The sequence below is a fragment of the Eptesicus fuscus genome, chromosome 15 (assembly GCF_027574615.1).
Source record: "Eptesicus fuscus isolate TK198812 chromosome 15, DD_ASM_mEF_20220401, whole genome shotgun sequence".
In the NCBI taxonomy this organism is placed as follows: domain Eukaryota; kingdom Metazoa; phylum Chordata; class Mammalia; order Chiroptera; family Vespertilionidae; genus Eptesicus; species Eptesicus fuscus.
This window is the reverse complement of record NC_072487.1, coordinates 76,569,213-76,595,905: the sequence shown is the minus strand read 5'-3', so window position 1 is coordinate 76,595,905 and position 26,693 is coordinate 76,569,213. Positions and strand designations below refer to the sequence as shown.

Here is a 26,693-nt window from a genome sequence, read left to right as displayed (position 1 = left end):
CCGTCAGTCGGACATCCCCTGAAGACTCCCGGACTGTGAGAGGGCACAGGCTGGGCTGAGGGACCCACCCCCCAAACCCCTGAGTACCTGAATTTCATGCACTGGGTCTCTAGTTTTGATAAAAAGCAATTTTATGAAATAAAGTGATATATGGGGAGAGGGTTGGTTCATGTCAGTATATCAATATATTTGACAGTATTATAAATTCATGTGTCTGAATGGCTTGGGCTATGTTTTTATTGATTTTTTTTCTCTTTTCATTTTTAAATGGGTAAATGGTATAAACCTCTGAGCACAAGCATATTTTCTAGTCATAGTAAGCCAAAGTAACACATATCATTTAAAAAGGTAGCTTTGAATATTTGGTTTATTACATTTATGTGATGAAAAATAGAACACTGCCCTGGCTTGTGTGGGTCAGTTGGTTGAGTATTGTCCCATGCACCCAGAGGGCACAGGTTCAATTCCTGGTCAGGGCATATGCCCAGATGGCAGGCTCGAGCCCCAGTAGGGGGCAATTGATGTTTCTCTCTCTCCCTCTCTTTCTAAAATAACCAGTAAAAACATATTTTAAAAAATAAGTTCAATTCCTGGTTGGGGCATGTGCCAGAATTGTGGACTTGATCCCCAGTGTGGGGCATGCAGGAGGCAGCTGATCAATGATTCTCTCATCATTGATGTTTCTGTCTCTCTGTCTTCCTTCCTCTCTGAAATCAATAAAAATATATTTTAAAAAATGACAGTGAAGTAATAACAAAAAATAATATTTGTAAGCAAACGTTGGTTAGAAGCATTTTAAAATTAACAGTGTATTAATTTTCACATATGACATATGGACTGGAAATTTTATCTGTTAAATCTAAAGTCTTTTAAATCGAGGTCCGCAAAATTGAGGGTTTACTGTGCTCATTCATGTATCATAAATGTGGCCGTGGTTCGTGACTATTTTCTTCAAATAAATCTAATATGTGATGTCTACTTTATTTTTTTACATTAAATACCAAACACAGATTTGACTTCCTTTTTTCTTTACATATTTATTGATTTCAGAGAAGATGGGAGAGAGAGAGAGATAGAAACATCAGTGATGAGAGAGAATCATTGCTTGGCTGCCTCCTACTGGGGATTGAGCCTGCAACCCTGGCATGTGCCTTTGGCTGGAATTGAACTTGGGACCCTTCAGTCCACAGGCTGACGCTCTATCCATTGACCCAAACCAGCTAGGGCTGTGATGTCTCCTTTAAAATTCTGCATCTTTATGCTTAGGAAAAGGCTTTTAGAAAAATCATGACATCCAGTATATTTTGATGATAAGATATAAAGCACACTGCCCATTTTTCTTTTTCTGTAGGTTTTATGGGAATTAGAAACCTTACGTCTCGTAAATCACTTCGAAAAATCTATGAAAGGAGAAATCGATGATGATGATGATGAATTATATATCATAGACAACAATGGAGATGCACAACCATTTGACTTTACTGGCCAAGACTTTGAAAATAAGCTCCGAGTTCCTCTTCTCGAAATCCTGAAATACCCTTATCTGCTTTTACATGAGCATGTTAGTGAGTATCTTGGGTGTTCCACGGGCTCTATCAGTTTTATTATTTCAAGGATTATAATAATTTAGGTTTATTTATATGAAAATCTGTTTGTTAAACATATAATTAGGATATTTAATGTTTTTCCCAACATTTTATTACCAAAGTTTCCAAACATAAAGTAAATTATGTAGTAAACAACATGTACACAACACATAGATTCCACAGTAGCGAACATCTTACTGTATTTGCTTTATTACATGTTTTATTCATCTCTTCATTCAGTTCATTTTCATTCTTGTGTTTTTCTCAACCTTGGCACGATTGACTTTTTTGTTTAAATTTCTTTATTGAAGACTTTTTTTTTTAAATATGTTTTTATTGATTTCAGAGATGAATGGAGAGGGGGAGAGAGAAACAGCAAGATGAGAGAGAATCATTGATCAGCTGCCTTCTGCATTCTCCACACTGGGGATGGAGCCTGCAACCCTGGCATGTTCTCTGACCAGGAATTGAGCTGTGACAACCACTGAGCCATGCCAGCCGGCCGGCACCATTAACATTTTCGGCTGGATTGTTCTTCGTTGTGGGGACTGTCCTGTACACTGTAGGCTGTGTACCAGCATCTCTGGCCTCCCATCTGCTAGATGCTATAGTACCCCACTCTCCCCGACCCCAGTTGTGAAAACCAAAAATATCTCCAGAAAGTGCTCAGATGCCCCTTGGAAGTTGAGGGCAGGGCTGTGGAGAGGCAGAATCGTGCCTGTCTGGGAACCACTGGGCTGCAGTGGTTTTCAGTAATCACTATGGCATTGTATGTAATGGCTGCCTAGATTTTGGTCGTTTATGTTTGCATTTCTTAATATGAATCTCTTAAAAGTAAAAGACATTTTCCTGCTCTATCATATCTAACAAAATAACACATTTAATATCTATCCATATTTACATTTTTCCAGCAGTCACAAAATATGGTTTTTGGCTGGTTTGTTTAAATAGAGTCCAGTCAGGGATCATACATTACACTTGGTTCTCCTTTCTTAGATCTCTTTTAATCCAAAAGAGTCTGTTCATGCCCACATGCCCACACACCTTTTTGTTGGTGTGGCTCTTTTCATCCCCTTCAGTGACTTGTTGAGACTGGAGTTGCCCTATAGAATATGCACATTATGGATCTTTCTCATTGCTTTCTTGTGATGTTTTTTAACTTATGTCAGTAAACTGGAAAGTTGATCTAAAGATTTGGTTAAATCTAAATACATTAGAAATAGATTTTTAAATTCCAACAAGTCATTTTTAGAATATTTATTAAAGAATACTACATCCAGGAAAATATGTAAGCTTGATATTTTTTCACCACCAAACACAGCTTTTGTGGCCACCACTCAGCTAAAGAAACAATGTCTGTGCCCCAGAGCTCCCCTCATGCTTTTCAAGCCTTTATCCCTCTTCCCAAGCCAGCCACTGCTACTGCCAATATTATTTGAAGCTTAAACTAAAGTTGCTTCATCTGATAGAGTGAGTGTATGAGTGTATTTTGAAAGAGTAATGAAGACATTTCCATAAAGCAACAGGAGTTAAAACAGTGCTCACATAGTGGAGCAGTGAAGTGTCCAGACATTAACCAGGTGTATTTGAGGAATTTAGTGTCTTATGATGGTAGCATTTCAAACCAGTGGAGAAAATGGATTTTTTGATAAATAAGAGCAGGACATCATGCCCAGTGGTCGGCAAACTCATTAGTCAACAGAGCCAAATATCAACAGGACAACGATTGAAATTTCTTTGGAGAGCCAAATTTTTTAAACTTAAACTGTATAGGTAGGTACATTGTTATTAACTTAATTAGGGTCCTCCTAAGCTGGCCTTTGCTAAAAACTCAAGGGGCCAAAGAGCTGCATGTGGCTCGCAAGCCGCAGTTTGCCGGCCACTGACATAGCCAATGGGGGTGAGAGGGAGGGAAGCTGACTTTCCTTATTGTTCCAGTACCAGATAAAGTCCACATGAGTCAAAATGTAAAATTCTAATGGAATTGGACCTATAACCATACTTCTAAAAGGGTACCATATGGAGATAATGATGCCAGGAGTAAAAAATAAAAAAATGTATGTACTAGTAAAGTTAGAATAATTCCTAGGAACCATACTGGGATCAGTTATTCTTTCAGATAGGTACATAGTGTTCCTACATTTACAAGGGACAGGTTTTCATTTACTTACAAAACAACCGAAGGGCCCAGATTTAGGTACTCTGGATAAGTTGATAAAATGTGTGTCTTATGTGTACTGCCTTATTTTTCTATTTAGACGAGTTATGTGTTGAAGCACTTTGTCGGATGGAACAAGCAAATTGCTCCTTTCAGGTTTTTGAGAAACAGCCCGGAATCTATTTGTTTTTGGTCCATCCCAACGAAATGGTGAGTATGAGTGTGAGACGACGGAAGGTCATCGGTATTTTTGCTCGTGTGGATAGCTGCATTGGAGGTTTCGATGCGTATTTTGTTTAAAATGTTTGTCAGAATACTTCTGACAGGTGCTGCTTCAGCTCAGAAGACAACGGTCAAGGGGCCAATTTGCATATTAGCCTTTTTATATAGGATTTTATTTTTTAATTTTAATTTTTTTAAAAAGATTGATTTCAGAGAAGAAGGGGCGGGGGGAGAGAGAGAGAGAGAGAGAGAGAGAGAGAGAGAGAGAGAGAGAGAGAGAGACACACAAACATCAATGATGAGAGAGAACCATTGATCGGCTGCCTCCTGCATGCCCCCTATTGGGGATGTGCCCTTGACCAGAATCAAACCCAAGTCCCTTCAGTACACAGGCTGACGCTCTATCCACTGAACCAAACCAGCTAGGGCTCCATTGATTTTTTTACAGAGTGGAAGGGAGTGGGAGAGACATAGAGAATCTTCTATGTGAGAGAGTAACATCGATTGGTTGCCTCCCACACTTGCCCAAACTGGAGCCGGGGGTCGAGCCTGCAACCCAGGTATGTGCCCTTGACCAAAATTGAGCCCATGACCCTTCGGATCATGGGCTGATGCTCTAACCACTGAGAAACTGACTATGGCTCTGTGTTTAAAAACATTTTTTAAAAATATATTTTTAATGATTTCAAAGAGGAAGGGAGAGAGAGAGAGAAACATCAATGATGAGAGAGAATCACTGATCAGCTGCCTTCTGCATGCCCCCCCTGGGAGTCAAGCCCATGATAGGGCATGTGCCCTTGTCTGGAATTGAACCTGGGACCCTTCAGTCTGCAGGTGACACTGTCCACTGAGCCAAACCAGCCAGGGCTCTTGTGTCTTTAAAAAAAAATTATTTTTGTCTTTGTCTTTTTTTTTTTAATTGATTTGAGAGAGAGGGAAGGGAGAAGGAAAGGGAGGGAGGGAGGAAGAAGGAATATCTTTTTGTTGTCCCACTTATTTATGCATTCGTGGTTGATTCTTGTATGCACCTGACCAGGGATTGAACGCGTAACCGTGGCCTGTCTGATGACTCTAACCAGCTGAGCTACATGGCCAGGACCTAGTATTTTGTGTCTTTTAAAATCTATAGGGAACCCTATTATCTTAAGTAGGTTTTTGGTGGAAACAATGGTTTGGAAACAATGGTTTGTTGAATGAAGTGACGAATGTGTTGTGCTTATAGGTTCGTCGTTGGGCTATCCTGACTGCAAAAGGCTTGGGAAAAGTGGACAGAGACGATTATTATGACTTACAAGAGGTTTTGACTTGCCTTTTTAAAGTCATTGAGTTGGGGCTTTTAGAAAATACAGACATTTATACTACTTCTGTCCTTGAGAAGGGTAAACTGATCATCCTGCCCCCACACATGTATGACACGTCCAACTACAAGAACTATTGGTTAGGTAAGTATTGTCACTACACAAATAGCCTTAGTATTTCCCTGTAGTTCTTAGGAGTATCCTGCAAAAGAAGTGATCTCTTTGGATAATCTTTTCAAAGTTGCTAAATGCAGGATTTCATAGTTTCCAATTCTTTTGTCATTAAATTGACATAACTCTACATCTTGTTTTTAAATATTTATCCTAGAAACAATCTGTATAAGATTTACATTTTCAAGTATAGCAAATAGATATTTTATTTGAAACAATATTAGATATAAAAAATATTGATAAAGTAGTTGACTTCGATAGGGTTTGATCTAGTTTAAGAAAAGGTTTAATGCCTCTTTTTCCATCTGTAAAATATTTCCTGATAGGAAGAGATACTAGCTTTGGTTTTCAACAAGTTCTAAACTGACTCAAAGTAGTTACACCCTACTTTATTGAATTGAAGTCTTGCAGTCATGGGTTCTATTTGGCAGTGGTTGGTACTTGAAATATGATGATCTTAAAAATGAAGCCATCTTAGACATGATGAAATAAAGGTTGTGTGGTAGTCATCTTAGGAATTGTTTTCTAACCAAATTCATACCATGTTCCCATTTTATTCTCAAATTAGTCTGAAGTCCTTTTACTTAGGAATAGATGTCTGTGAAGACATCAGAGTTAAATGTTAGAGAAACTTGATTCTGCTTGCTTCGTCTTTCTGCCTTGGTATTCTTTGCCACCTGAACGAGAGGAAGCATGAGGGTGGTGCTACTTAATCCATTAAAGAAACCCGTCAACAATCTTCCAGGTATTTGCATGCTGCTGACCATTCTCGAGGAGCAAGCCATGGATTCACTGTTGTTGGGCTCAGACAAACAGAATGATTTCATGCAGTCAATACTTCACACCATGAAGAAGCAGACAGAAGGTAAGACGCTTGATTCCTTAAGTGCTTTTGAATGCTCTGATGATGACGCACTTTTAAAATACTGGTGTCATGAAAGAATTGTGTATATAGTGTGGAGGAAAGAAACGTTTTATGGTTTAGGTCACAGATGCAGAATCCTAAATTGGAAGGGACCTTTAGAGTATAATTCAACACCTTTCATAAAAGAAGAGATGGAAGCCCAGGGAAGTCACTTACTTTACATGGTGAAACCCCGGTTAGTGGTAGAGTTAAGAGTAGAGTCTGTAGGAGGTAAGTTTCTAATGGCAACGTAGTGAAAATTGTACAGAAAGTCTCCCTGTCCCACTGTCGTCCTTTTTTCCTGGTTCTTCATTCCATTTTAGTTCTCTGTTGTTTCACTGTCCAGCATGGTGACTGCTGCCAGAGGTGGCTGTTGAAATGACAGTGAAAGTAAAAGGTTAGTTCTTCAGGCCCCTCATTGTATTTCAGGTGCTTAGCCGCACGTGCCTGGTGGCTACGGTACTGAGCAGTCGGTACAGCTACAGAGCATGTGCCGCACCACAGGACCTGCGCCGGCAGCGCTGCTCAGAGAATCCAGGAAATCGGTCTGAACCGGGTAGTCATGTTTACCATCAGACCAGCTTTCTTTCGCTCGTGGTTGTATCAAGGGAGGATTTGTGCTGAAGTGTTTCTCATCTTGTCTCCTTTATGAACGACTGAATCTGAAATAAAGACCAAGCAGCCAGACCCTACAGAAACATTGTGAATATAATTTTCCCACTTTGACTTCCCTTTAGGCAACTTCAGTGTGGATATAAACTCATTTGTGGGAGATTCTAAAATATGTAAATGTTATTCTTTTTTGCTAGATTATTCCTAATTAAGGTTTTTACGAGTTTGTTTGCCGGCATTTACTACATAAGTTGTGCATTTCTTTCTGAATGCCTTGCACACATAATTTTGTTCTCTCTGTTAATCCTGCTCCCCTAACCTTCAGAATGCCACACCTCTGAAACCTTTTTTGTCTTCACCTAACTGATGACATTTTTCCTTAATTTGACAGTTACGAGACATTGTCAGCTGTAGTAGAGCATAAGGAAGTATATGAGTCCTAGCCCGTTTGGCTCAGTGGATAGAGTGTCAGCCTGCGGACTGAAAGGTCCCAGATTCGATTCCGGTCAAGGGTACATGCCCAGGTTGCGGGCTCCATTCCCTAGCGTGCAAGAGGCAGCCAATCAATGATTCTCTCCCATCATTGATCTTCCTATCTCTCCCTCTACCTTCCTCTCTGAAATCAATAAAAATATGTTTAAAAAAAAAAAGGACATGATATGGTCTACATGACTGACTCTGATGAAAAACTAGACTCCAAGCGTCCTGAGGGCAGCATTCTGGTTCTTGTTGGGGAAAAAGCCAGCTATTTGTTTGTGCTGTAGCTAGGGAGTGATTGTGGGAGGGTGACAGATAAAGCTGGAGAAGAGCAGTAGAGGAAGGCTTGACTGAGGACTTTGAATTTCCTTAGAAGACATTAAGGAGCAATTGGAGGTCTTTGAGTGGGGCAGTATCTTGCCACTGCATGTCTGATAGAGAAGAGGGAAAGGACTAGAGCAGTGGTTGGCAAACTGCGGCTCGCAAGCCACATGCGGCTCTTTGGCCCCTTGAGTGTGGCTCTTCCACGAAATACCACGTGTGGGCGCACACGTACAGTGCGATTGAAACTTCGTGGCCCATGCGCAGAAGTCAGTTTTCGGCTCTCAAAAGAAATTTCAATTGTTGTACTGTTGATATTTGGCTCTGTTGACTAATGAGTTTGCCAACCACTGGACTAGAGGTTAGAGCTTGTCAGTCATGGGAATTCCTGCCACTGGAGGGAAGTAGATTCCAACAAGCCATGCTGCAGTTGGGTGGATAAAGGCTGTGCGGCTCTGCTTACCCGTTAGCCTTGGTGAATCCTAGGCTTTGCTTACATCTGGAAATACCAAGTTTTTCTTTCCTCTACTTCTCTTCTGTGATTCATTGAAGGAAGGGAGTTCTGGGAGAAGGTGAGTTGGGTAGAAAAGATGGCTTCAGGTGTGGCAAATGGTGGGAAAGTATATCATTTTGTTCTCCATTTAAAACTTTTCACAGAGGCATAGAGTATTGCTTGGAAAGAATTAAAAACAATTTAAAAATTTGCCAGCTTTTTTTGTTGTTGTTAATCCTCACTGGAGGATATTTTTTCCATTTTAGAAAGAGAGGAAAGAAACAAAGCACATTGATGTGAGAGACCCACATCAATTGGTTGCCTCCTGCACGCAGCCCAACAGGAGTAGGGAACCTGCAACTCAGGTACATGCCCTTGACCAGAATCGAACCCAGGACCCTCAACCCTATGGTTCTCGGGCCGATGCTCTAATCACTGAGCTATGCTGGACAGGGCTTGCCAGCTTTTTAAAACCTGAAATTGGCAGTGCTTTGCTTTCAATTACTTGCTGCTTTGTTTTAAGATAAACATGCTTAATTCTTAGTATATTTTAGTATCTTTTCTAATTGCTTTGTAATTTGGCAATAACTCTTGTATTTCAGATGATAGTGAAGATCCTTTCTGGCCAGCATTGCACTGTTTCATGGTCATTTTGGATCGCCTGGGATCTAAGGTCTGGGGTCAACTTATTGATCCTATTGAGGCCTTTCAGACCATTATCGACAATGCAAGCTACAATAGAGAGATCCAGAATATACGAAACAGCTCTGTGAGGTTAGTTCCATAATGTGTCAGGATCTCAAAGTTATCTGTAAGGAACTCTGTTGTATCTTAACAATAGGTGTTTTCTTTCCCCCTTCATTTATGTAATTTCTACTTTTTCTTAATATTTAAGGGCCAAGTCAGAACCAGAGTCGTGTCTGGATGATATGGTGACTTGCAGCCAGATTGTGTACAATTTTAACCCAGAAAAGACCAAAAAGGTATAAAATATTTTGAGCATTTAGATGACATTCTATAACCTTTGCATTGTAAGACCATGTTTTACATAATTAGTTGACTTGCTGATTTTATGACATGTAGCTAATCCCGAATTGGTTGCTGCATAAAGGCTTTATGGTTGAACCAGATGTATTGTGCACAGGAGAAATAATGGGCTTTACTGCTGGGGCTGACCAGCAGACCCTGAGCAATGGATGAATGATTACTCTGACACACGTTTCTGTGAAATAGAGGACTAAGGGACTGCTTGGCTAGCAAAACCAAATAGCAAAGAGACACAAAACAACAATCAACAGAGAAACTCCTATATACGATATTTACAGGCACGCATAACCCACAGACCAGACTTAATAAATTAGAATCCCTTTTGTAAATGGGCTGTTAGCTCCATTTTCTTTGGTACTTTTCCTTATCTCCTTAAAAATATTAAAGGAGAGTGGCTCATGAATCCTATTACATTGTTGGTCTTGCATAAGTGGGCAAGCCAAAAGCTCTCCTAACATGGCTTGCCTGACACAGGATCCCATAACCGAGGATCTAGTTGATGAACTCTCCTACAATGGTGGTGGAGTATTGGGAAATATGTCCTCTAGCGGTGGGGCTTTAGATACTACAGGCTCTACTTCAGGAGGAGGGAGTGGTGGTAGTTGCTCCTGGCATTTTGTAGGCTTCTGATCTTCCATATGGAGTAGGCATAGTGCAGCTCAAACAAGAACCCACATCTTTTCTATATAATAAAAGCCTAATATGCAAATTGACTGAATGGTGGAACAACTGGTTGCTATGATGCACACTGACCACCAGGGGGCAGATGCTCAATGCAGGAGCTGCCCCCTGGTGGTCAGTGTGCTCCGGAGCACCGCTCAGCCAGAAGCTGGGCTCATGGCTGGCAAGTGCAGTGGTGGTGGGAGCCTCTCCCGTCTCCATGGCAGTGTTAAGGAGCAGTGAGCTGAGTGGTAAGGAACAGCGAGCCGGCAGGTGGACATCCCCTAGGGCAGTGATGGGCAACCTTTTGAGCTTGGTATGTTAAACTTCGCCAAAAAACTGAGCATAACTCGGGTAGTGTGTCACTTTGAGGAAAAAACATTATTTAGCAAATGTTTCATCCTCAGGAGCAGCAAATGTTTCATCCTCAGGAGCAGCAAATGTTTCATCCTCGGCATGTGGCCGCCTCAGCGGCCACATGTCATCAGAAATGGCTACGCGTGTCAGTGCTGACACGCGTGTCATAGGTTCGCCATCACTGCCCTAGGGGTTCTGGACTGCGAGAGGGCACAGGCTGGGCTGAGGGGATCCCCGCCCTCCAGTGCACGAATTTTGTGCACTGGGCCTCTAGTAGTTAATGATGACAAGGGCACTCATTTTCTCTGGGCCTGATTTCTCTTTAAATTTCTGCCTGCTTGTTCCCAGAGATTAAGGTCTAATGTTCCAGGACCAGGGAACCAAGGATTATAAATTATAACAGTCTGCCACAGGCCCTTTAATTGTTCTTCTGTAACCAAGGCCCCATTTGCTTTCAATAACTGTTTAAGTACTCTTATATATTGCTGTTGCTCAGCTGACAGCTGCTGCCCCTTTGTGAAACCTTAGCTGAGAAACAATCCCCTTGAACTTGAAAATCCCCAGCAGGCTCCAATTACTGCACAGTTATTTTTGTTTTGGAGGTTTCTGCCATGTCTCCTTGCATTCCTCACAGAGGGCACCACTTGCTGGGGCTGACCAGCAGACCCTGAGCAGTGGATGAATGATTACTCCGACACGCAATTGCTCTGAAAGAGGTGACTAAGGGACTGCCTGGCTATAGGAACCAGACAGCCCCATTGGCCTGTCTCCTTAGGCTGTTATTGCAACAGCAGCTTGAACTAAAATTAACTTTCAGCTACTATCAGTAGGGTAAGCATCCTTGAGGAAGACACATGTGTCTGTAGTGTCCTTTAAACAAGGACGTCTAAAGACTAAGCATAAAGATCCTACTAAACACCGGGGCTCACATGGACACACACTTGTTTGGAAAGATCAAGGCAGGGTGCTTGCCCCCAGCTCCCCTTGGGGGTTCTGGCCTTTTGGAGTTTCAGACTTTCCAACTAAGTCCCGTGCTTCCCACAAGCTACAATGTGCACACTTCGGAAAATTAATTTTTAAGTGCAGTTAGTAAGGGTAGAAAGTTTCTGGGTATGGGGGAGATAAGTGACATGACTGAAATCAGAACCAGCTAATGGAAAGAGGGTCAGAGTACATGGAAGTGCTGTAAGTTTACCATTACATGAAACCTGCACCTCAAAATTGAACTGTATTTTCAATTTCTTGGGGTTATGTGTAAACCAAAATCAGAAAATTGAGCCATGTGTTTTTTTGTTTACAACTTGTGTGCTAACCTTGTCATGAATAGTGCTTGTTTGTCTGAATGTCAGTATTTCTTTCATTTTAGGATTCAGGGTGGAGATCAGCCATTTGCCCAGATTATTGTCCTAACATGTATGAAGAAATGGAAACATTAGCCAGCGTGCTTCAGTCAGATATTGGTCAAGACATGCGTCTTCACAACAGCACATTTCTGTGGTTCATCCCTTTTGTTCAATCCCTCATGGATCTTAATGATTTGGGTATGGCTTACATAGTAGAGGTCATTCACCATCTGTACTCCCAAGTCAAAGATGTTCTCAACCAAACAGCTGTGATGTGTGACAAAGTCACTGAATTTTTTCTACTAATTTTGGTTTCGGTGATTGAACTACATAGAAGTAAAAAATGTTTGCATTTGCTGTGGGTTAGCTCCCAGCAGTGGGTAGACGCCATTGTGAAGTGTGCCAAGCTTCCCACTACTGCATTTGCACGAAATTCTGAGAAGTCATCTGCCAATGGCTCCAAAGGAGCAGTAATGATAACGTCTCTGTCACTGCATTCAGTGCCATCTAACTCTGTACAACTCGCTTGTGTGCAGCTGATTAGAAGTCTCCTTAAAGAAGGTTATCAGCTTGGGCAGCAGACTCTTTGTAAGCGATTCTGGGATAAGCTCAACTTATTCCTGCGAGGAAATTTATCTCTAGGTTGGCAGTTGACTAGTCAGGAAACGCAAGAATTACAAACTTGTTTAAAGCAAATTATTAGAAACATAAGACTCAAAATGCCTCAATATACTGCTTTGGCAGAGCTGGCTCCTCCATGTAAAACCTCTCTTGCCTCTAATGGTAAAGAAGAAAGTGAACAAATAGGGAAGGCGTGTGAAAAAGACATCCCCTGTCTGGAAAGTTGCAGCCCAACATGTTCTAAAGAAGCAATGAAAGCTGATGTATGTCAAGAGCAAGGGAGTAGTATAGTAAGCAAAGCAAGTAACACTATAGAAGAAGAAGGTAATAAGCAAAATTACATAAAAGATTTGAAACTAGAAGACCATCTCTCAGCTGAGTCACACTTAAAGCAGAGTAGTAAAAACCTTTCCACTGAAAGAACCCAAGATCAAGTTAAAAGACACACAAAGAAGCAGAAGTCTGTAAAAAATAATTCCTACTGTACACCACAGAACTGTACTTCAAGAAATGATCCAGAAGAGGGATGTGACAGAGGAGTAACTATGTCAGCACATTTGTTGACTGATTCTAACACTGATTCTCTGGAAAAGGCACCCACATCAAAAGAGGATTTCTCCCTAAAGAATGATGTTGTTGGCAAAACCTCAAAAGCAAAAACTAAGGCACAGAAAAGTGACATTTGTGCTAAGTTATCCCATGTAATAAAGAAGCAAAACAGGAAAAGTGCCTTGGTCAAAAATACTGTGGACTTAGAGGGAGACGTGACTGTCTCCGACCGTGAGAATTTCTGTTCAAGGACAGATACTGCAGGTCAGAAAGGCGATGGCTGCAGACAGAACTTTTCTTTAGACCCTAATGATAGTCTGGATCATAAAAATGAAAGACAGAAATCTCATAACAGTTTATTGCTGAAAGAGTTGAAGAAGGAAAAGTTAGATGTTCCTTCTGCCCATGAAAACGATTGTCAAATACAGGAATGTCATGTTGATAATAAAGATTTTAACTCATTTACTTTCATGCCTAAAACATCTCCCTGTAAAGATCCTGTGACTTTACTTGGATCAAAAGATAAGGAGATTAATAAGAGCACTGATCGGGTTTCTTCTGACCTGAGAGAACAGGCCCCTAGCAGTCCTCAGTGTGACACCTTAACAGATTCTCAGATAGACAGAGACCTCCACAAATTATCTTTAATAGCTCAAGCCAGTGTCAATAATTTTCCATCAGATTCAACTCAAAAAAGCTCATCCCAATTACAGAGAAAAGTAAAAGATAAAAGAAGTTTCAGAGCCAACCACAATCATGTCAGGGAAACCTGCAGGGGACAAGTTATTATCATTTCAGATGATGATGATGATGAACAAATTCCAGATTTTGAGAAACACACTAAACAAGAGAAAATGTGCATTGAGAAAGAATGGCCAGGGCAGGGTACTTCAATAGCTAATATAAATGTGGACATGAAGCCAACAAAGGAAGAAAAGACAGAGGACTTTGAGGACTCTGGTTCTCAGGTTTTTGAGTTTGAAAGCCAACAGAAAGTGTTTTCAGTTTGGCAAGATCAGAAACCACACAATAGGAATTCAGTTCAAGAGGATGAAAAAAATTCATGTTTGACTTATATAGCAGATATCACAAATGATTGGGGTTATGATACAGATTACCCTATGTCTGAAGAAGTTACCAAAAATGAAGCAGATGGCACTGAGCATGCAAAACCACAAAATGGTAGTTCTGTTGAGGAAGTTTGTGAAATTCAAGTAAAAAAACCCAAGAGAAAACAATTAAAAAAAACAATGGCTGAAGATTCTTTAAGGCCTTCATCTTCTGTCAGAAATAAGGACCAATCTGATACTCTTAATGAGAGAGATCTAACTGGAAATGACACTGAAATTGCAGACATAAGGACATCGCCCGGTCCAGGTGTTGAGAAAGCCACTCCGGTTTCCCTGAAGAAGTCATCTCCAAAGCATCGAACTCACTCCAAAGTGGATCGGAGAGCCTCAGTTTCTAAAACACCTAAGAAAACACATTCAGATACCAAAAAAGGGCAGAATAAAGGTTCAAATTACATAAGTTGCAGGAGCACTCCTGCTATCGTGCTACCAAAAAAACCTCGCCAGCGTCCTGAACCAACCTCAGTGGCTGAGAAGCTTGGTCTGAAAAAGGCTCCTCGTCGGGCAGCTGAGTTGTCTCAGCGATCTTTAGACGGTATAGATAAATTACGCAACCATGGCAAAATTGTTGGAGAAATTGGTACCCCCAAAAAGACTAAACTAATTTCTCCTCAGAGTCTTCCTGCGAATGATAAGAAACTGCTCGTGAGTCAAGATCTTCAGTTTCAAAGGCAGAGGAGAGACAAATCTCATCGAAACAGACAAGGACTTTATGACAGTGCAGACACGACAAGAGCTGGACCACATGGGGCCCAGAATTCTGACAGTGTTATACCAGATATAGGTAGGTCAGATGACAGTAACAAAGGAGGAACTGAGGTCATGGCAAACAGTAGTGGAAATCAGTCAATAAAATGTGTGTCTCCTGAACAAGGACCTGGGAAAGAAAAATATGTTTCTCAGGTGGCTGGTGATGCTTGTCTTTTGAGCCCTTGTAGTTCTCCCGTGTTAAATGGAAGAATACCAACCAGTGAAATTACGGTCTGTACTCCGGAGCACCCTTTAGGTGGTGGCAACCTGACTGGACATCATTTAGAGGTGCCAACTTGGAAAAGGGGACAGCTTGACTCCGACAGTGATATGGAAGGAGATGATATCTTTTTAACACAACATGATCCCGAAGATATGGACTTATGTTCACAAGTGCAGAATGATGATGATGGACTCATTGAAGAAGTCCATTGGAAAAGCGTTCAAGTAGAGGATTCTGTAAATCGGCCTCAGTCAGAATCTTTGAGTATCACAAGATGTAAGTACAAAGATTGTGTGGAAACTGTGAAAAGCCAGGGTGAATACTGCTCAAAACACTCTGAAGCTAAAGCAGCAGATGACGATGTCTTTCGTAAACCTGCCCTGCCTCTTTCTGCGTCTAAACCTTTGAGACCTTCCACTACGAAGATTTTTAGCTCAAGCAGTACTTCACGACTTGCTAATTTTTCCAAGTCTTTGGAAAGTGCCCCGGCACCTCCAGGCCTAAGAAATAAGTCAAATGGAGGACAGCCTGCTTCAAAAGTACCACAGCCTGCCTCTCCAAAGCCAAGGGCAGAACCAAAGAGTATATACAATATTCATTCTCCAACTCCAAATAATTCCAGCAGGCAAGCTTTCAAACTCCCGTTTGCTGAAAGCAGACCTTTTTCTTCTTCTCCGGTCAACATGCTCTTATCATCACAGTCCATCTCTGACACCTTTGTCAAAGAGGTCTTGAAATGGAAGTATGAGATGTTTGTGAAGTTTGACCAATGTGGGCCCCCAACAAGTCTTTGTCAGGCCATCTCAAGACCCGTGCCTGTCAGATTTCAAGATTGTGGAGATTACTTCGATGTTTTCTTCCCTTTGTTGCTACTGAATGCCTTTGAAACAGTAAGTATGGATTTTAACTGTTCCATTCAGGCTTTGAAGTTGCTTCTTTTCTTGACCCTGCTAAGCAATGGAGTGCAGTTAAAACAGCTGGCCTCGGGGTGGCTGCTGCTTCTAGGTTTCACTTGAAGCAGACATCTGTGCCAGGTACTGCTTGAGATGCTGGCGGCCCAGCGATGACGTTTCCTTTGCCTCTGCCCTCTGGAGCTACAGGCACAATTCAGCTAGCCCTGGAGGACACATTTGTCAGGGCAAAGAGGCGATAGTCTAACATCTGCTTTTTAAAAAAAATACGTTTTTGTTGATTTTTAGAGAAAGAGGAATCCTAAAATATAAAAACCCTGGGTCATAACAACCAGTAACGACCAAGGCTTGATCAACTGGAAGTCAGTCCTGTAGTCAGCACTAAGTTGCCATGGGGCTGCTGAGGGGGCTGCGAATTAGAGCCAGAGAGAGGCCTGAAGAGAGAAGCAGGGACTGATCCATTGCCTCTGTGGCAGCTTTTGATCAGCACTTACCTCTCTCTTTCTCTCCTAGTCTGGGCAGCAGCTGTGCCTCCATTTCTCTCCAGGTCTCCACCAGGGCTGCTGATCAGCCCGCCTTTCTGATCAGGCCCCGTTGATAGGCCCAAAGACGTTGACTGGCATAGTAACCGACCAATCAGAACCAAATCTGGGTCAACTGTGAGGAGCCAATGGCTGCCTAGGAGGCAGAGCTTTTGACGCTGACTGACATAGAAACTGACCAGTCAGAACCAAATCTGGGTCAACTGTGAGGAGCCAATGGTTGCCAAGGAAGCAGAGCTTTTGATGCTGACTGACAAAGAAACTGACCAATCAGAACCAAATTAGCGGAGGAAGGAAGTTGGGGGCAAGATCAGGCAGGCAGAGGCAGTTGGGGAGGAAATCAGGCCGGCAGGGGAGAGCAGTTGGTGAGATCAGGCCAGCAAAGGAGGGCAGTTAGGCGAAATCAGGCCAGCAAGGGAGGGCAGTTAGGGGCGATCAGGCAGGCGGGCGGAGGGGTTAGGGGCAATCAGGCAGGTAGGCAGAGGCAGTTAGGGGCAATCAGGCAGGCAGGCAGATGAGTGGTTAGGAGCCAGCGGTCCCAGATTGCGAGAGGGATATCTGGCTGCCGTTTTAGGCCCGATCCCAAGGGGTCCCCGATTAGAGAGGGTGCAGGCTGGGCTGAGGGAACCCCTCCCCTCCATGCATGAATTTCGTGCACTGGGCCACTAGTAGAGAATAATGTCTGTCAGCCTCCTCCTATACACCCCCTACAGGGGATTGAGCCTGCAATCCAGACATGTGCCCTGACTGGGAATCAAACCGGTGACCTCTTGGTTCATAGGTCGATGTTCAACCACTGAGCAACACTGGCTGAGTTGGGGTTTTTTTTGTGTTGTTTTTTTAAGTAATGGAGGCCTTTACTCACATTCTCTTGAAGAGGTGGCAAAGGATAAATTACACTGAGCAACAAAAAAACAGTAAATTCTACATTTCTCTTAGCACATTTGTCTTTCCAGTTTCTTACTCACTATAGCAGCTGCTCTCTCCCTTCAGCTCCTCCCTCCCCTCCCCAGCACATCCAGCCTGGTTCTCTCTCCCTCACTCCCTGACGAGGACTGCCTAATGAAATGCCCAATTCCCAGTTAGGTTTGAACCTCAGGAAAACAACTGATGGTTCTCTTGGTGTTAGCACCCAAGAGCAAATTAGCAGAGGAAGGAAGGCATGTGAGTTGCTGGCCTAGGCATGTGAGTTTTTGTTTGTTTGTTTGACATTTATTCTCCTTGTTCTCTGAGCTCCCTGGATCTGGGATTTGGTGTCCGACATTAATTTGGGGAAACTCTCAGTCCTTATTGCTTCAAATATTCTCCGTTCCTTCCTCTTCTGGGTTCCCCTTACATGTCTGGTGCACTTTCGCGGTTGTCTGACAATTCTTGGACATGCTGTTCTTTTTTCCCTTTGTCTTTGAGCTGTGATCGTTTCTGTGGCTATAACCTCGAGCTCAGACAGTCTTTCCTCAGCCAAGTCTGCAATGAGCCCGTCACAGGCCTTCTTGTTCTTCATTTCTGCTCCAGTGCTTTGGATCGCTAGCATTTCTCTTTGATTATTCTTATCATGTATATCTCTGCTTACATTACTCACCTATTCTTTCATGGTCTACTTTTTCCAGGAAACTCTTAGCATATTAACTACAATTTTTAAAATTCTTTGGTTTGATAGTTCCAACACCCCTGCCATATCTGACTGGTTCTGATGCTTATTCTTCAAATGGTGTGTTTTTCTTTTGTGCATGCCTTGCAGTTTTTGTGGAAAGGTGGACATGCTATTCTGGTGACAGGAGCCGCAGTCACTAGGCCTTCGGTAACGTGGGGCGTGTCGGGGGGAGCCAGTGTCTGTAGTCCCGGGGTCGCCCCGCCTCTGGACTGAACCTGTGCACGTTGGCAGTCCCTCACCTCCTAGGTGGACACGGAGGCCAGAGCGGCTGAGTTGGCTGTTTCTCTCCCCCCACATGTCTGAGGTTCTCACTCTGCCCAGCAGTTAGGCCCCGGCAGAGTATCCCCCACAGCAGGCCTTGTGAAGAAGATCTGAGTGGAATGCTCTGGTGGGTGTCAGAATGGACCCTCTTCCGCTCCGGCTGCTGGAAGCATCGGGACTTTCTCCAGTGTGCACTGAGCCCCTTGTCGCGCTCCCAGGGTAAAGCTCACCATGGGCCCCTCCTGGGTCCCGCTGCGGCCTAGAGTTTTTAACATGAGAGTTGTCCATGCCAAGCCTCCAGCAGCTTGTCAGTGAAAGCTCAGGTGTTCCTACCTGACGGGTTTTCACTCTCGGGGTCTGCTCTGTGAGTGTGGGGGTCTGGATCCACCTGCCTGTCCCCAGTGTGTGGGCAGCAACCTCACTTCTCTGTTGAATGGAAGAGGAGTTGTTGATGCTTCGCTTTGTTCAGTTTTTTCCTTTGTTCGGAGGGAGCGGCAACTTCTAAGATCCTTAGTGCTGATCAGGAAACTGGAATCCCCAATTAATTGTTAGTGTTTCTGTCACCTGGGATTCTAGGTTGTGGATTTTGCTGTGGTTTGGGGAAATTTTGCTGTTTAGCATTGGCTTTCCAGAATGTTTGTTTTCTTCATTTGCTTTTTTTTTTTTTTTGGCTTTGTATAGATAGCACAGGAATGGATCAACTCTCCAAACAAAGGAAAATTCTATGAGTTGAAGTTAAGAAAATTTCCTGCAGAATATAAAAAATACTGGGAGTTTGTGGGTAAGTTCTTTCTTAAGTAACTTGGAGCATATCATATAATAATTGGACATTTCTACTTGAGGAAGTATCACTGATTTTTCTGGGGCATAGGTTTCTTAAGATGAATTTGTAACCTCTTACAAAGAATATGTTTAAAGTCTTAATGAGGATAATTACTGGGACGTTTATGAATAGAACATTTATGGTTTTAATCATTCTGTAAATAGAATACCCCAGGCAAAGTGTTCATGGAAGCTAGGCATGGGAGAGAGGGTGAGTGAAGGGGTGAGATGGGGTGAGGGGTGGGTTGTAATAATAGTTTTATAGATTCTGAGTAAATATTCCTGCTGTCTATCTTTTCATGATCAGTATAAAACATAATTGCATTTATGTATCAGTTATAAATAAGCCACCTATTCAGAACTCTGAAATGAGAGCATGTTGGTGAGGCACAGAGGGTGTGACTTCTCCGACACTCCTGGGGGAGAATCCCGCCCAGCAGGCATGGCGTTATCTGGCCAAGCTGAGCTTAGGTACCAGAGACCCTGAGACTCCACAGTCCACTTCTGGACACACGCCACGGAAACGCCCTCACAAAAACACTGAGGGACACATGAGTGATCACAGTAGCATTATGAAATGCTCCTCCAAATCCATCCTCCTTCATAGATTCACCTAAGAAAAAAGCACGTGTGTCTGTTTTGGAGGCCAGGTACTAAATGCTGATTATAGATGTAGGTGCTGTGAGCCAGCGGTGAAAAAGACATCCCTCACCATTCTGGTGGCTTTATACAGAGTGAGGTAAAGGTAGGTTTGCAATGGTGAGTACCGAAAGTTTATTCTTGTGTTATTTATTAATTACTACATTATTTTTCATACAATCAACTGTAAGCTTACTTTTGCCCCACTCTGTATACAGCAGGCGTCCTCAAACTACGGCCCGCAGGCCACATGCGGGTGTTTTTGCCGTTTTGTTTTTTTACTTCAAAATAAGATATGTGCAGTGTGCATAGGAATTTGTTCATAGTTTTTTTTAAACTATAGTCCGGCCCTCCAATGGTCTGAGGGACAGTGAACTGGCCCCCTGTTTAAAAAGTTTGAGGACCCCTGGTATACACTATCTGATCGTAAGATTATAGATGCTGGGTATGTAGATGTTAAAAAACACACCATAAAATTCCTGCCTTCATGAAGCTTACATTTGGCTTACTTTCATTTACTATATTGTAGATGTCTTTTCAGAGTTATTAAACAGTGATAGCATGTTTAGTGCTTGGAGTTATGCCATTGGAAGCATATTCCTAGTTCCATTAAACCGGTCATTGCTAGTTAGATGTGCACATTGTTTCCAGTTTTCCCCTAATATAAACACTGAATGGATCTTTGTGCGGGTCAAACAGGATGCAGCACATTTTGACACTTTGACTCATGTTGCCTTTGCTCCTGAAAGGAATATCACTTTCACTTACATTATTGGGTGTAAGAATATATCTCCCGCGTTTGCTGATTTAAACTCTTGCAGTTTTATATATGAAAACGGATCTCATTTGAGGTGGTGGTTTTGCCCCCAGATCTTCCCTGATCATTTGTGCTATTGGGGGTCGGGGGGCAGGGATAATGGTGTGTGCCCTTTGTGCTTTTTTCCTTTAGGGAGGTTTTCTTTTTCATTTGGATGCTTTGTTGTAAATATTTAAATCACTAATTTATATGGCATTCATCTGTACAGTTCATTTTTAAAATTTAAAAGAATCTACAGAAATGATTTTTTTAAATTTCTTTATTGTTGAAAGTATTATATATGTCTCCAGAATATTTTTTTCAGTCAGCACTTGTTTTCAAACTGACTGTTTGGTCCAGGCACTGCTGCTAATGTGAAGCATGGAATCATAAACATCAAGAATCATTTCGTTCGGTGTTTGTGTGCCCTCAATTTGTCGACTGTTGCTAGTTTTTATGTATCCCCATAAAAAAAAAGTCTAGTGGCACTTGAAGATAAATTTTCTTTTCTTTCTTTTTTTTTTTTTAGACAGTAATTTTTTTATATATATATATTTTTTATTGATTTTTTACAGAGAGGAAGGGAGAAGGATAGAGAGTTAGAAACATCGATCAGCTGCCTCCTGCACACTCCCTACTGGGTATGTGCCCGCAAGCAAGGTACATGCCCTCGACCGGAATCAAACCTGGGACTCGAGTCCGTAGGTTGATGCTTTATCCACTGAGCCAAACCGGTTAGGGCTTAGGATAAATTTTCTTTGTTCAAAGCTTAGTCTGGCTTCACCCATTTTTCAAATTAATTAAACGCGGAAGGAGTGGAGATTGAGTTATCAGCTATTGAAGTGTACACACACATTAGTGGGACAGCCTGTGTGTGATTGAATGACTGCATCACATTGTCACTGTTGGTAGACATTTTTTCCAGCAGCTTTCCAAGACCATCCCCAGGTTCAATGATTTGCTGAGAGGATCAGCATATGGTCATGCTTGTGGCTATGACTTAATTATGGCAAAGGATGCAAAGCAAAATCAGCAAAGGGAAAGAGAACGTGGGGTGAAGACGAGGAAACTGGGAGCACGCTTCCCGAGTTCTCTGCCGATGGAGTCACGCAGGACACTCTTTGCCCAACCCCAGTCCTGCCGGCTCAGGTGCAATCTTACCACAGGGCAGCTCATTGGCATTCAGTGCCCACAGCACCCTCTGCCCAGCCTGCATTCCTGACTTCCGGAAGGAAAGCGGGTGTTTGGCATAAACCATATTCTTTCTGCACACAGTTTAGGCACGGTGAGCGTTCTCATCAGCAAATGAAGAGAACTGTTTGAAATACAGGTTCCCAGATGCCAGGGGCCCACCGTGTGAACAGGCCTCCCAGAGGGCTGCAGCCTCGGCCTGCTGGGTTACTTCACACACAGCATTTCATGTGTGATGTTACTGTGGTCACTCAGGGTTACTGTGAGGGCGTTTCCGTGGCGTGTGTCCAGAAGTGGACTGCAGAGTCTCAGGGTCTCTGATACCTAAGCTCAGCTTGGCCAGCTAACGCCATGCCTGCTGGGTGGGATTCTCCCCCAGGAGTGTCGGCGAAGTCACACCCTCTGTGCCTCACCAACACGTCTGTGTTGCTTGCCGTGTTAGTTTCACCATTACCGTGTGTGTATTGATGGCCTGTTGGCTCTATTTTGTAATAGCCTTTGTACTAGTCCGTGGGGCCCTCTCATAGGGTTAGCAGGTGCCTCAGTAACCTCTTGGGGGAAGTGCCTTTTGCAGGCTCCTTTCCAGCTTACTTTATTTCTGTTGTCTCTTTCTTACTGGTCTGTAAGGGGTTCTTCATATAATCTGATGCAAGCCGTTCTGCCACTTGGGCTTGCATTTTGACTCTCAGTGATGTCCTAAAAGTTCTTAGTTTTCTTTGTAAGAATTTATTTGTAACATAACAAATGCATTGTGTGTGTGTGTGTGTGTGTGTGTGTGTGTGTGTGTTTCGTGCCTGTGCCTGCTGCAGGTCATAAAGATACTACCTGAACACCTAGAAGAGGTCAGGTCAGCTAACTCCCGGGTGCAGAGCTCTCCCGGCCCTGTGTGTGGATTGCCCTAGATTAAGCTTTCCATGTTAAAAGGCGTGGGGCCTGGTTTCAGGGACTGAGTTTTTCTGAAGGACCGAGGGCACGTGAAGCTGGGCTGCCCACGGGAAGGCAGGTTTACTTCTGCTTCACCCTCGGGTGTGGTCCTTCATGGTCCCACCCTGCAGCGGGAGGGCCACCAGGATCCAGCTCTGGGCAGGCCCTGGACTCCGGCTGTTGTCTTTTTAAAAAACTTTATGTGTTTTAAGAGGATGTCTGTTAAAGCTGGGGACGGTGAAACCAAGGAAGGAATTAGGGCAGAAGCAGCAGCAGGAGAGCCTGGGGGAGGAGGGGGGCGGGGAGACTCTGCTTTGGCTCCCGAGAAATGTTACAGCAAAGAAGTGAGCCAAGACAGGGCTGCTGTCAGCCACTGGGTAGGCAGAGAGAAAGGGGGACACAGAGTAGACACAGGTTCGGGGGTAGCTCAGGATGAGCGGCTGTTCTGCCTAGATGCAAGTCTCGTGGGACCCTTAGGACTTCGGGAGAAAAGATAAAGATACACACGGGGGAGGAAAGGCGCGGGTGTGCTCCAGCGAGCGAGGTCGTCCCGGGTCAGCCCGGCTGCCACTCCCTGAACAGCTCAGAGTTTCTAGGGAAATGCGGGCTGGCCCCTCTGGATCTCAGCAGAGGAATTCTTCATTGTGTGTGTTCTCTGATGACTTCAGACAGATACTTCTTCTGTGCTGCGTTTTGAAAAGCATTTTGGTTTAGTGGTTCAGTCTGCCTCATGCCGGGACCTCATGCTTGAGTTCAGTGTGTTGTTGCTGGATTTGGCGAGTGGCACTGAGCATGTTTATCCTGGTGCTTGCGCTGTCTTCCCAGCCCATTTCCTTTCAGCTGTTCTTTCCCGTTTGAAACGCCACCAGTGGGCTCAGCATTCTGAGTGTGCTTGGATCTGCTTCGGGGTTTCCCCGGGGGTTTGAAAGTGGGGAACAAAAGAGAACATTTCTTGATTAAAAACTAAAATAAACTTCAAGGGAAGTAAATGTTTCAGCTACTGCTGAATGTTAAATGTTACGTTTTCATCTGTTTGGGCTTTTTAGCAGTTTGTAAGAACCGTGATGGTACTGTGCAATCGGTATTTGTAGACTGCCGATCTGAAGTGTGGGAATCGCTGGTGCTGCCTACGCACTGGCACTTGGCACGGGCTTTGGCTCCTGGGATTTGCCCTTAAAATAATCGGTTAGGGAATCGGGGCGGATTCCCTCGGGGCACGCCCTGGCCTTCCTGTCCTCCCGCTTCCCAGGCACGAGGTTACCTTTGCCGTTCCCTCTCCGGAGCTCCCGGGGCCCTTCGGCTTCTGCAGCTTTCTCTGTGGCCAGCTGGCTCTCTTCCACTACCTCCGTGACTTTCTGAATAAAATTCCTCTTGTAATTTGAAAATTAAAACAATTCTATTAAGGTAAAGGCTGACTTCTTCTTGTCCTATAGTTTTTCTTGAGGAATATGAACTGTCTAAACAGCTTCATCCGAAGGAGAATGACTTGGTGTTTTTGGTTCCTGAGAGACTGAAAGGCGAGAAGAGAGATATGGAGCGGAATTCCATCCCAGCCTCCCGTGACTATCACTGTGCTTATGTCCAGAAATTCCGCCGCACGCCAGTCAGTAAGTACCTGATGAGACATTGCGGAGACGCCCCAGCTGTAAGCTCACCCTGGTTTCCCCCAAGTCGCCTTTCCCAGCCGTGTGTTTGCTCTACATTTGACCTTTGAACAACAGGTTTGAACTGCATGAGTCCATTTATGCGCGGATTTTTTTTAGATACTATAACTGTATTTTCCTTATGGTTTTCATAATACGTTATGTTTTTCCAGCTTACTTTAAGAATACAGTATAAATACATGTAACATTCAACATACGTACTAATCAACTGTGTTATAGGTAAGGTTTCTGGTCAACAGTAGGCTATTAATAGTTAAGTTTTTGGGAGTCAAAAGTTACACCTGGGTTTTTGACTGCAAAGAGGGGGTTGGGCACGTCTAAGCCCTGTGTTGTTCAAGGGTCAATTATACATTCACTAGAGGCCCAGTGAACGAAATTCGTGCTCGGCGGGGGTGGGGGTGTCCCTCAGGCCAGCCTGCACCCTCTCCAATCTGGGACCCCTTGAGGGATGTCTGACTGCCCGTTTAGGCCAGATCCTGGTGGGATTGGGCCTAAACGGGCAGTCGGACATCCCTCTCACAATCCAGGACTGCTGGCTCCCAACTGCTCGCCTGCCTGCCTTCCTGATTACCCCAACTGCTTCTGCCTGCAAGCCTGATCACCCCCTAACCACTCCCCCGCCAGCCTGATTGATGCCTAACTGCTCCCCTGCCAGCATGTTTGCCCCTAACTGCCCTCCCCTTCAGGCCTGGTCACCCTAACTGCCCTCCCCTGTAGGCCTGGTTCCCCCCCAACTGCTCTCCCCTGCAGGCCTGGGTCCCACCCAACTGCCCTTCCCTGCAGGCCCGGTCACCCCCAACTTCCCTCCTCTGCCAGCCTGGTCACCCCTAACTGCCCTCCCCTGCAGGCTTGATTGCCCACAACTGCCCTCCCTTGCAGGCCTGGTCCCTCCCAACTGCCCTCCCCTGCTGGCCTGATTGCCCACAATTGCCCTCCCTTGCAGGCCTGGTCCCTTCCAACTGCCCTCCCCTGCTGGCCTGATTGCCCACAATTGCCCTCCCTTGTAGGCCTGGTCCCTTCCAACTGCCCTCCCCTGCTGGCCATCTTGTGTCCACATGGGGGCAGGATCTTTGACCACATGGGGGCAGCTATCTTGTGTGTTGGAGTGATGGTCAATCTGCATATTACTCTTTTATTAGATAGGATTGGACCTCTAGGTTGATGACTTGCCATTCAGAGTCCTCTTTTATTTTTTCTAGACTCATCTGGAAAAGGTCCAGTATTTATTGCTCTAGACTTATAATTTAAAAGCTTCCTTTTGAAATGTCCTCTCCTTTTGGTATATTTCTTCATCTGCATTGTATTTGTTATGAAACAGACAATCTGTAAGTCACCTGTTATATCTTACATCACATTTCAACCTTGGCTTTGTGGCTCGTTATGAATGTGAAGACTAAACATATGACTAAATGTGAGGCAACGTGAGGGGTTTACTGTTTACATCACCCCATCCAATGGGTTGTAGGGACTTCTTTCCCTAGGTTAGTATTACAAAAAAGCTAGCTTGAATTTAATGAGCACCTACTGTGTGCCTTATCCTTCCTGTCACATTTATCATCCTCCCAAGCCCTGCAAAGCAGTAAGAAGTATTTGTTCCCACCCGTCAGGAAGTGAGGGTTCAGGCATGTTAAGTACTGCAGCCAAGGTCATGCTCAGCATTAAATGTAAGTCCAGACTTGCAGCCTCCTTTTGTTTGGCTGCAAAGTGCCTGTCCTCTATTGTAGGCCAGGCTGCCTTTCTGACATTGATGCTTTCTTAGTCCCAGGGAGGAGACATGATTTTTTTATTCTTTGCCTTTTGCATCACATTTTAAAAACAGCGACTAGTTCCTTCAAGTTCAGCATCAGGCTGCGTTGTAGCTGGCCGTGCTTACTGTCAGTGCGACCAGAGCGCAGTCTTGGTGTAGGATGCATTTAGAGAGCAGTAACGGGACACAGGCGTGCATCTGACGCTTGCAAATGATTACATTTGTCAAATGCGTATTTCTAAAGTAATCTCTTTCCCTGAACTCCTCATGTAGCCAACCATCAGACATCTCTACATTTCAAACCTCGTCCAACATCTGCTATTCCTTTACTAGGCTGAGCCTCTTCATCTTACACTCCCCACCTAATCCATCAGCAAATCCTATCAAGTCTTCCTTTGCAATGTACCCCGAACCCAGGCCCCAACTCTGCTACTGCACCTGGTCCACCCTGCCATTAACTTGTCCCCGGATGACTGCAGGAGCCTCCTGAGTGGCCCTTCTGCAAGTCCTTAAGTATCGCCTGATCAGGAAGACCTTCCCTGACTCCTGTCTGCCGCGATCCCTCCCTCACCCCCGGCAAGCCCTCAGCCCCTTGCTGCTCTCTTCAGAGCACTGCTTAGCAC

The 26,693-nt window shown here is 43.9% G+C and overlaps 1 protein-coding gene across 2 annotated transcripts in view; it reads left to right on the top strand.

Moving 5' to 3' along the window:
* Window positions 1-26,693, top strand: part of SETX (senataxin) — a 58,377-nt gene that overhangs the window by 10,647 nt on the left and 21,037 nt on the right. For both annotated transcript variants that reach the window (XM_054726913.1, XM_054726912.1), the window contains exons 6-14: window positions 1,352-1,565; window positions 3,845-3,954; window positions 5,189-5,408; window positions 6,181-6,300; window positions 8,845-9,016; window positions 9,138-9,225; window positions 11,673-15,812; window positions 18,969-19,068; window positions 24,093-24,266. In XM_054726913.1, coding sequence (XP_054582888.1) covers window positions 1,352-1,565; window positions 3,845-3,954; window positions 5,189-5,408; window positions 6,181-6,300; window positions 8,845-9,016; window positions 9,138-9,225; window positions 11,673-15,812; window positions 18,969-19,068; window positions 24,093-24,266 — 5,338 coding nt within the window. The remainder of the gene's footprint in view (window positions 1-1,351; window positions 1,566-3,844; window positions 3,955-5,188; window positions 5,409-6,180; window positions 6,301-8,844; window positions 9,017-9,137; window positions 9,226-11,672; window positions 15,813-18,968; window positions 19,069-24,092; window positions 24,267-26,693) is intronic.